This window comes from Hibiscus syriacus, unplaced genomic scaffold (assembly GCF_006381635.1).
Source record: "Hibiscus syriacus cultivar Baekdansim isolate YM2019G1 unplaced genomic scaffold, ASM638163v2 tig00111234_pilon, whole genome shotgun sequence".
NCBI classification, from domain to species: domain Eukaryota; kingdom Viridiplantae; phylum Streptophyta; class Magnoliopsida; order Malvales; family Malvaceae; genus Hibiscus; species Hibiscus syriacus.
The window spans coordinates 203599-214631 of NW_024063028.1; the positions used below are offsets into that span (position 1 = coordinate 203599).

An 11033-nucleotide genomic window follows, 5' to 3' on the forward strand; every position below is an offset into this window, starting at 1 on the left:
ACTAATCTAATGATTTTTTTATGAAAAATATGGAGAATTATAAATATAGAAGAGTTTATTTATCACTTATTTTTAATAAATGTCATTTTATTTCATTTCATTTCATTTCATTTAAAATTTATATTTATCAATTAACTTGATTACATATAATACTTAATTTTAAATAAATTTTACAATTTGGATTCAATATTTAAGTTTTGAAAACTTTATTCAGTGCTCGAGTTTTCAATTTATCAAACATCTAAATTCTTGGGACTAAAGTAGAAAGACTAAAATACAAGTCTTAAGAGTACAGGGACTGGGGATCAATTATTCACCAAAAAATCCAGGAGGAATTATTTTGTAGAAAGCCTTTGGTCGCCAGGGCATCTGTGCGTCCTCCTTCCTCGCCTAGTATACATGGTGACTTCCAAAACATCTCTAAGCACTTGGCGACCAATGGCGGGGACTGTAGCATTCGTCCTATCTCAACAATTAATATGAGAAAAGCATTATCTCGTGAAATAAAGTTTCCCAACACATTATCTCCTGAGTTTTGTCCAATTTGTGTATCAGATAATTTTTTTAAAAATAATATTAATTATAAAATTAAAGAATATAATTACACATGTAATTACATTATTTCTCATCCTACTTCCCAAGAATTGAAGAGTGTAATTGAAAACTTTTAATTACACCTAATATAATAGGACTCGCAATTATAATTGTCGATCAAACATACTATATTTATGTAATTACACGTAATAGGACTCGCAATGTTGCATAGCTTTCAAGCCCAACGGACGAACAATGCAAAACAAAAAATAAAGGGCACATCCAAGTCCAAATGCACAAGTCCCATTCTCTGTATTTCGTTTATTAATTTAAGATAATTATAAGATAATGTTATTTTTATATATATTTTTTTTAATTTTGACACGTGTTAATGACTTTTGAAAATATATTAAATTATAAAGTATAGAGAACAAAATTGTATTTGATTTATGACAGGGGAGCCGGGTGGGATATGTTGTTTCTTCTTTTGCAAACCATCAAATTGAATTTTTCTTGGAAGACTTTGGTTAGAAGGTTCACAATGATCCATCCATGCAAGAATCTTTACCCATTCACTTTATAATTTCAAAGTTTGATGCTTTATGTTTATAATTTTCAAAACCCCCAAATAAATGTTTAATGTTTCTGAATAAAATTTAATATGACATGTTCTTAATAAAATTTCGTGGAGACAAAAAACTGCATGACAATCAAATTCATGTTAGAAGATGATAAAAACAGTATGGATATGGATCAAAGTTAATCTCATTTCAACGTTAATAAGAGTTATAACCCTAAAAAAACTACAACTGCAGCTAAGTTTCTCAAGAGCATTGTTTTGAAACCGGGACCGGTTGATTCGGGAACCACTGTCTAGTCCGGTTCAATCTACACTGGTTAAACCGCTATTAGTGAACCGGTCGGAACCGCTGAACCGTTCAAACCGGGCCGGCTAAAAACCGGGAAAAACCGCTAATTTTGTTTTAAAAAAAAAAATTAAACCAAACAACGTCGTTTGTTAAACGAGCCAAGTCGAACTCGAGTATTGTTGAGCTCAACTCGAACTTTAAAACTTTAAAAGTAAGCTCAACTCGACCCAAACTCACGAGCTAAAAATTATCAAGTTCAACTTGAACTCGAAATATAATATTGAAACTTAAACTCGAAAAGGCTTGAACTCAAAAAAAATTTAGAAGTTCGATTGAAGCCTAAAATTGGAGCTTGATTGAAGTGAAATAATAGTTCACTCAATGCTCACCAAAAGGCTCCATGATTTTAAATGTCAAATCACCTCTATTATTTATAGAAGTTGGTTGGGATGCACTTCTATGTTTCTTAGCTATGTGAGATTATTTTGTTATCATATTTTTACTCTTTAGACTTTTGGTATGCTCTTCTATGTTTCTTAACCATGTGAGATTGTTTTTAAAAAAAATTAAACCAAACAATATCATTTTGTTATGATTTTTTAGCCCCAAATTTATTTTTTAATTATAGTTATATTTATTATTTAATATGTTTTAACTTAATTATTATGTTGTAGTTAATTTGAATCATTTTGTTTTACTTGATTTTATGGTTTTTAACTTATATATGTTATGACTTGTTTTGAATATGACTTGTGATATAAAAAATTATTTTTTATTAAATATTTTTGGTATTTTTATTTAATTTTTTAAATAATTATGATGTTGTCCGGTTTTTCCGATCAGTCAGACTGATTCGATCGGTTGAACCAGTGAACCGATAGCATGATCGGTTCGCTAACCGGTCCGGTTATGAAAACCATGCTCAAGAGCATGCAGAAGACAAACAAAGTGAAAGAGTTTACCTCTTGTTCTTGTCGAGTTGTCGTTCTGCATTTTAAGACCAGTTTGAGAACAATGTCTTACAAATCTCTGTAAAAACCTCGAAGATAACCCTATGATGGTGATGAGAGTTTAACAAGTAACACTGCAACAGTTGTTCCGATTCTTTAGCTTCAAATATCTCTCTCTCAACGATCATCTCCACCATCGATGCCCTGAAATCAGTGTAGGGATCATCGGGATTTTTCATCACGGAAAAGCTGTCTTTTACTTTATTCCCGCTCTTAGCTCTTCTCCGGCTAGCGTTGTGCTTTCTCCGGTGATCACGATGTTGCTGCCACTCCGATGACGAGAGAGTCCTTGAAGAGAAAAGAGTCTCGGCTTCATCTTCGCTGCCAAACCACCACCACCCACGGCTACGGCCACCGTAATTAACACTTTCGTGATAAGATGAGTCGAAGAACATGGAATTAAACGACGTATTATTGCGTTTGACGTGAAACCTTTTCTTCTTCTTGTTTATAGCCGAGCTCTTCTTTTCTCGTATAAGAAGGTAAGAATCGATCCTTAGGTGGTTGCGACGACGACGACGACGGCTTTAACGACTGGAACTTGTGGTTTTCAAGTGACAAAACAACTTTTTCAGCGACGTCGGAAACGTTCCGGGTCCAGCACGAGCTAAACGAGGTCCGGAATATGCGAGAGATTCGGAGCTTGAATCGATTTTCCATCGCCGCGAACTGAGAATTTTGTTTTTTTTAAAGGGAGAGCGGCAGTCTGTGAAACGAACAAACAAATCTTATATATATATATATATATATATATATAGATTAGAAAATCGAATGTTGAAATGATTTTATAATAATATTATTATTTTTACTGAGTTGTATGATTGAATTTTTCTGTTGTTCGTTTTCGTCCATTTCTTTGTCCTTATCTATAGAAATTTTGGATTAACGACAACACTTTTTCAATTACTTTTTCATGAAGTCAAAAATGTTTTAATCATTAATTAATTGGATAACTTGAATATTTAATTCTTAAACTCTATACTTTTCTTAAATTAGTCCTTAAAATTACAATCTATCATACATTTTAGTCCTTGATCAACGACGAAGATAACTGTGGTGTGGAAGGTGCTCTGCCTCTCTAGAATTTTGGATTTAATTATTTTTAAATGTTTGGTTTATTTCTTTATTTTTTATATTTAAATATTTGTTAAGTTAATATTAATTTAAAATTATATAAATTAAGTTTATTTTTTAAAATATTTTTTTAAATTCTTATCCATTTTTAGAATTAGTCAAAATAGACACTATCCACCCATAGTTTTGAATTTTTAATCGATATATTTAACATCTAGACCATAAATTTTATTTTATTGAATTTTATAATTAGCCCTTTTTAAAATTTCATCTCGACTCAGTTCTTGTCCTTAATGGAATCCAAGTTAAAGGACCAAATTGAAAAAAAAAATGCTAAGTTTTAAGAATGTGGGTAGAAGAAAAGTTCATGGATCAAGTTGAAAAATATAATCAAATTTAAGTCCTAATATGAATCAAAATTCAAGTACCAAATTAAGAAATATTGTTTAGTTTAGGGATTAAGAGTTACTTTATACATTAATTAATATCTAGTGATATTTTTTTAAAAAAAATTGAGGTGAATACGAGGTAATATATATTCAAAGATTTTTAATCATTTGACAATGAACGAGCGTACTCTAGCATAGACGATGCTCGAATCCAATACCTTAAAAGATAACAACAATCTTTTAATCACCGATGTCATTTGATATTATTGATATTAAATAATGATGAAAATCAAATCCGCCAACTCTGTTATTACCTTTTTTTTTAAAAAAAAAATTAAATTCGCTAAGCCAACTAAAAGTTTAATTACTCAATTTGAATTTCACTTGCATTTGATAAGGCTATACCACGGTAGAGCCATAAATTTCATTAAATAAAATCAATAAATTTCTATAATTTGAGATTTTAATAAGAATTTTTTGATTTGTGATAATTTTTTTATAAAAAAATATTATTTTAATTTAAAATTATTGAATTTTTTAAAAATAATTAAGTAGAAATTTATATCAATTTTAACATTTTAGCAAACTAGGTTACTATTAACTAAAAATCAGTTGATCTAGTAGGATGAGGTATTAGATCAATTAAATAAGGTTAGAGATTCAATAAATTGGGTTGAGAAATTCACTCTCATCTTTACAATACTCCATATGTATTAATCGAATTAATAGATTAATACTAGTGATTATACTTTAAAAAAACTATGTTACTATTAACTCCTACTATGTATTTGACATAAAAATCAAATACTTTAAAATAATAATTCCAAAACATAGAGGACAAATCTGATAATATTAGCATCTTTTCGGTGTTTAATGCTAGAAGCTACCACAGCGATACACATATTTTGTCACCCTGTAAATTTCCATATTTGAAAGTTAAAACCAGCGGTATATATTTTTACTCAATATTAGATAGACTTTTACGTTAGACTTGATTTGGGTTAATTACCCTATTCATACCTGAAGTATACTTAACTCTTAATTTTATACATAATATTTAAAATTGTAACTAAAAAGAAGTCAAAATTTTAAAAATATTAACTACTAGCTAATTACAAAGAAGCCTTAGGAGGACTGTCTAAACTCATGCCCCAAGTGGCATGCACATGTCGGAGGAAACACTAGAACAAACCGATGAAGAAGTAAATCAAAATCAATGTTGATGGAACTTTCATGGCGTCCACCGAAGCTGCGGCTTACGGCGTAGTTGCAAGGGACCACCATGGCACGGTGGTAGGTGGGATCACTCGAAAGCTGGATGGACCACACTCGTTGAAACAATCGAAGCCCATGCTTTCACCGAGGGATTGAGAATGTCGTACGAAAATGGTTGACAACACGCCACGATGGAAGGAGATGCAATATTTATTGTGAACCGCCTGACCAATACATAATCAGACATCTCGATGATCGGATTGATACTCAACGAGTCTCGTTCTTTGTTCAATGAACCACTTGATCTTACGGTGCTTTATGTCAAATGAGAGACAACCCGAGTGACTCACACATTTATGCATTAAGCTTTGTTGAGGATCAATCATTGTTACCTTTAACTTGATGGATCAAAATATATTAAACATGATATTATTATTGATGTTATTGGCAATGAAATCTTTATTATATTTAAAAAATATATTATAATTCTCCTGTTGAATTTATTAAAGTGATATTTAAAGTATAAATATTAATTTAACAATCACGTAAAAAAACAATGTTATAATGAGTTTACATTTATTAGATAAATTTTATCATCTGTAGTAATTAGAATTATTATTTATTTTTACTTTTACACTTATAGTTTATATACCGAATTATTAATATAATTCTAAATATCAATGCAATACTTTATTTACAAAATTAAATACCTAAATCTTAGTCTTATTTATATTAATTCATCTATTATTTTTTCTCACGTTAATAATTTATAAGATATCATGAGATAAAAGTGATAAGGAGAGATAAAAGAGCACTTACGAATATACAAAAGATATTATACCAACATGAATTAATAGGCCGGTAAACGAACCGAACAAATATGAGATATGTATATGTTCATTCATTTAACTTTAACCGAACAAATGAACAAACACAAACATTAACGAACAAAAAATTTATTGTTCGTGTTCGTTCGTTAAGGAATGTAGTTTGTTCATGTTCGTTCATTTAAATGATAGACGAACATAAATGAACGAACAGATGCAAACGAACACAAACGAAAAAAACGTAAATGAACACAATAAATGAAAATAGATTTTTTTTCTTTCCTAACAATTTTAGGATTATATTTTATTTAATTGTTTTGGACTTTTTTTAATTTTATTTAAATTAATAGAATTTTAAAATATTTATGGGTATCATATTAAAATTCATTTTGATATTTTAAATAAGTCTAGAGAGATTGGACTAAACATAAATGAACGCACATAAACGAACATATTACTGAACATTCACGAACGTAAATGAACGAACGAACCCTCTGTTCGTGTTCGTTTATTTAATTAAACGAACACAAAATCCTATTCATGTTAATTCTTTTAATAAATAAATGAAATTCCCGCTGAACTGTTCACGAACGGTTCAGTAAATATTCAATTTATTTACAGGCCCATGAATTAAACTATTTTAATAATTAAAAGAATAATTATAATTTTTTTTAAAATATGATATCTGTAAATGTTTAAACATTTATTAATAAATAATTAATTTTTTTTAAATTAAATATTATTTTACAATCACTATAAATCTTTATATTTATATTTAAGAAATAGACTAAACTCGATAATAAAACCAACATCACAACAAAAATAAGAGGCGAGTGATCTAAACGTATGATTTACCCAATAATAAAAGTCTGAAAATACAAGGCGTAAGAGCGTCACCCTCCAAACTAACACGACAACGAAAATACCGACCCATAACGCCACGTGTCGCTCTAAAGGACAGCAGATTAGGTTTTGCCTAACGTGTGGTCATCACGCTCCTCTGCCTGGAAAGACAAATTAACACGAGAAAATAATCATCGGAAGGAAGGTTCTTTTTAATTCTTTCCTTGCCGATAAAGTTGGAGAAGAAGAAGTACTGTTTAAAGATTCTATATTTTTCCCTTTTAGTTTCAATCTATGTCAAAAATGGCTGCAGTGACAAAGCTTCATTTACGTAGTTTCCTGAAAGACCAACCGTTTTCTTTCAAGGAACAACGGCGGAACTGGATTAAACGGAGTCGTTTTCTACTGTTGCCCGTCATAACGAGAAACTCTTATGGTGTGTACGTACAAAGGTGTCGGTCATTTAGGAGAGACGATGGAGGGGAAGAAGTGGACGAGAAAGAGATGGAAAGTGAGGGAAAACATGTGATTTTGATGGAAAATGAAGTGAAGTTGGAAACAGGAGATGGGTTTTGGAAATCTTTGAAATCTGCAGTTTTTGGGGTTAGTAGATTCGGTTCTCGATCTCAAGATGAATATGAAAAAGCTGTAGCTAAAGTTGAGGGAGTTTTCTCTTCGGTGAGTTATATATATAGTTTTAAAGTGAATTTCTCTGTTTGTTAGCTCCCTTTTGACGTTTGCTCTATGTAATTCAAGTTAACTTGGATTGAACCTTTCTGTTTCGCTCATGAACCAGATATCTATGCAAATAGGAAGATATATAGTGACCATGATGAGCACTGGAGTGATACTTTTGACTGGTTTTCAGCTGTCAGGTTAGCCAATTTACATCGTTGTATAGTTGGGGATATATTTAGATGTAAAGACAGACTAAGGATTTTATGTTATGGGTAAGAATTTTATATTATCAAAGGAAATAATTAAATTATAAGGGAATTTAAAATTTCCAAGGAGCGACCCTCTATCTATACCTGATTAGATGCCTATTCATCTATGGAAGTTCGTTTCTGTAGGTGGAGACAGTCATATGAATGCATTGATTTGGTATAGCTGGCTTGGAGGGATTATCATTGGAACCATGATCGGTGCTAATATGGTTCTAGATGAACACTGTCGAGCCGGTCCAAGAAATGTTGTCATAACTGGAAGGTACAATATATGGTTTTCCCATGATGTTTGATTTCTAAACAAAATTTTATGCAGAAAACTTATGTTTTCTATTGTGATTTTGTGATTTTGTGTTTTTGACTGGCCTAATGTAGCACAAGGGGACTGGGAAAAGCACTTGCTCGAGAATTTCTTCTTTCAGGAGATCGTGTGGTTGTTACTTCTCGCAGGTGGAGTACGAAATCATCCCCAATTTATGATAATTTATATGCAATATTCGTCAGTAAAGTTCTCACAACATCTTGTCTTCACTGGTTCTTGTGAAGGCAGTCCTGAGTCTGTTCGTGTGACTGTCAAAGAACTCGAGGAAAACCTCAGGGAAGGTATGTCTGCAGGTGGTTCATTTAGCAAGAATATGGGACAAGCAAAAGTGGTCGGCATAGCATGTGATGTTTGTGATCCTAGTGATGTTGAAAAATTAGCCAACTTCGCCGTCATTGAACTTGGATCTGTTGACATTTGGGTAAGTATGCAGCTTGAAGTTTGTAAGTTCCCCCTGTCTCTCTCTTGCTTGCCACGCAAACACATTCATATGAGATGAACTGCCGTGTCATGTTAGTTTGTTGATGTTTTGGGGGAATGGTGTGAGGTCACTTCGGACCAAGTTGAATGACCTTATCTGAAGTATTCTCGATAATAGTCTCACGCCTAGTATATTCTTGAACTGCAAAAGAAAATTTCTCCTAACGTCCAACTACAATTCCGTTCATGAGAACTTGATGTATAACATTTACTTGTCAGGTAAATAATGCTGGCACTAACAAAGGTTTTAGACCGCTGCTACAGTTCAGCGATGAAGATATTAGACAGGTATTTTTATATGTTATGTATGGTTAAACAAAATGGCAGTAGCTTTTCTCTGACCATCTAATTATGTGATAGATTGTCGCAACAAATCTTATCGGTTCTATTCTCTGCACTCGGGAAGCTATGCGCATCATGAAAAACCAGACAAAGGTGGGCCACATTTTTAACATGGACGGAGCAGGTTCCGGGGGATCTAGCACTCCTTTGACTTCTGTGTAAGTTGTCATTATCTGTTACTGTTGGATACTGATATCTTGCAGGAACGACACTTTTGGAAATTTAATTCAACAAAACATTAAAAAACTTGTGATGTTCTGAAGTTGTTACATTAGTTAAGAGTGATGATTAATCGGATTTATCTTTTTATCTTCTCAAACTTCCAGATACGGTTCGACTAAGTGTGGTCTTAGGCAGCTTCATGTATCACTTCTGAAGGAGTGCAGACGTTCTAAAGTTGGAATCCATACTGCATCTCCCGGCATGGTCCTCACTGAGCTGCTCTTAAGGTATGTTGGCATTCTCAGCTCATCTAAACTATCTGTGTACCTCTTTCAATGTGTAATTTGACTATGTAAACACTAGAGACATGGCTGCTCCGATTTTTATTAAGCGACGAGTGTCACCCCGTCTTTTTTTGTTTTGCATGATTGGAGAACTTGATGCACTGTTCGATAATTGTTTTGCTCTTTTGCAGTGGCTCGACCTTAAAGAATAAGCAGATGTTTAATATCATCTGTGAGCTTCCTGAAACCGTTGCTAGAAGTCTTGTTCCACGATTGCGGGTTGTGAAGGGGACTGGGAAGGCCATCAACTACTTGACCCCACCTCGAATATTACTAGCTTTAGTCACCGCCTGGCTCCGACAAGGTCGCTGGTTTGATGAACAGGTACTTTTGATTCTTTGGCAGAAAATAAATAACGCTTATTACATAGTTGCAATCATTATAACAAAGTGGCATCCTGCGGTTACGGAATGTCTCAACTGCAAATTTGTGCTCCGAAGATTCATTAAATCACCTACGTTGTTAAAAGAGAATTCAATCTTTAACCTCTTAAAGAGGCTCTCCCTAAAGCCAGCCTCATTAATGTAAAATTCCATTTTATAGTTAAATACAGTCAGCAATCACCAAGTAGGCTACTCCGCGAAGCCTGCATGGTCTGTTGTTGTAATCTCGGTTTCTGGCTTTTACTTTCGGGACATTTGATCCTTTCCCTCTTCCCCATTTCTCTAAAATTGAAGGCAAATATGTGTATATGCAGGGTAGGGCCTTATACGCAGCAGAGGCAGACCGTATTCGAAACTGGGCTGAAAACCGTACACGTTTCTCATTCACAGATGCAATGGATATGTACACAGAAAACACTTGGGTGTCTGTGTTCTCACTTTCAGTTGTTTGTGCCTTCATTATCCTTTCTAGCACGAGCAGCGCCTTTCCCGGCACCTGAGAAAAGCGACTACCGTATGAACAAAAGCACGATTCTAAATGCTGAATAGCCGTTGTATGGTTGGTTTTTCCGCCTGCAACCTCTCAGGACATGCATACATCCAACAATTTGGAGAATTCATCAATGTAGCAGACTTATATAATTATATTTATTATTTATATGTTTTACCTTAAATATTATGTTGTAGTTAATTTGAATCATTTTGTTTCACTTGATTTTATATTTTTAACTTATATATGTTATGACTTGCTTGAATGACTTGTGATATAAAAATTATTTTTATTAATATTTTGGTATTTTTATTTAATTTTTTAAATAATTATGATGTCGTCCGGTTCTTTCGACCGGTCGGACCGGTTCGACCGGTTGAACCAGTGAACTGGTAGCATGACCGGTTCGCTAACCGGTCCGGTTCTGAAAACATGGTAAAAAGTTGACATTAAAATATGGGTAAATTATAAATATCACCATCAAACTTTCTTTTCACTCATGTTTTGTTAACAAAGTTCAAATTTTTAATTGTTTTACTAAACTTTCGATTTGTTCCTTTTTTATGTTATTCTTATTTTAAATCCCAATAATGGGGAGGTGCATAAGGAGAAAGTGAGTTGTATATCTTAATTATACGTTGATCATACGATGAATATTATAAATCATAATGTTTTGAAGTTTCACAAATTTTCAATTTAGTGTTAAGTTTTAAAGCGATTTAAGTAAAATATAAATTTATATAGTGATATGAGATAATGAGACAAGTTTATTGATATCTTTAGTAATCGAAGAAGGCGTCGA

General features: G+C 32.6%; 2 protein-coding genes across 2 annotated transcripts; one reads left to right on the top strand and one right to left on the bottom strand.

Annotated features, from left to right (window-relative positions):
- Positions 1–2297: 2297 nt before the first annotated feature.
- On the bottom strand, positions 2298–2808 carry LOC120156687 (transcription repressor OFP8-like). The gene is made up of 2 exons (XM_039167975.1): positions 2443–2808; positions 2298–2390 (listed from the first exon to the last, which is right to left on the bottom strand). The coding sequence occupies exons 1-2, from the start codon at positions 2806–2808 to the stop codon at positions 2298–2300; spliced, it is 459 nt and encodes a 152-aa protein (XP_039023906.1).
- Positions 2809–7020: 4212 nt separating this feature from the next.
- Positions 7021–10359, top strand: LOC120156655 (probable chlorophyll(ide) b reductase NYC1, chloroplastic). The gene is made up of 10 exons (XM_039167950.1): positions 7021–7439; positions 7558–7636; positions 7835–7970; positions 8084–8158; positions 8259–8451; positions 8730–8798; positions 8871–9010; positions 9179–9301; positions 9490–9682; positions 10056–10359. Exons 1-10 carry the CDS (start codon positions 7056–7058, stop codon positions 10239–10241), a joined length of 1578 nt encoding a protein of 525 aa, XP_039023881.1. The 5' UTR covers positions 7021–7055; the 3' UTR covers positions 10242–10359.
- Positions 10360–11033: the final 674 nt, after the last annotated feature.

Bases quoted from the DNA above. Each gene is read 5' to 3' on its own strand.
- LOC120156655 (XM_039167950.1), top strand. From the start codon at position 7,056: ATGTCAAAAATGGCTGCAGTGACAAAGCTTCATTTACGTAGTTTCCTG. The intron at 7,971-8,083 runs GTACAATATATG...GGCCTAATGTAG, and splicing joins AATGTTGTCATAACTGGAAG to CACAAGGGGACTGGGAAAAG. The intron at 8,452-8,729 runs GTAAGTATGCAG...TTTACTTGTCAG, and splicing joins TTGGATCTGTTGACATTTGG to GTAAATAATGCTGGCACTAA.
- LOC120156687 (XM_039167975.1), bottom strand. From the start codon at position 2,808: ATGTTCTTCGACTCATCTTATCACGAAAGTGTTAATTACGGTGGCCGT. The intron at 2,391-2,442 runs GTTTTTACAGAG...CTTAAAATGCAG, and splicing joins ATCATAGGGTTATCTTCGAG to AACGACAACTCGACAAGAAC.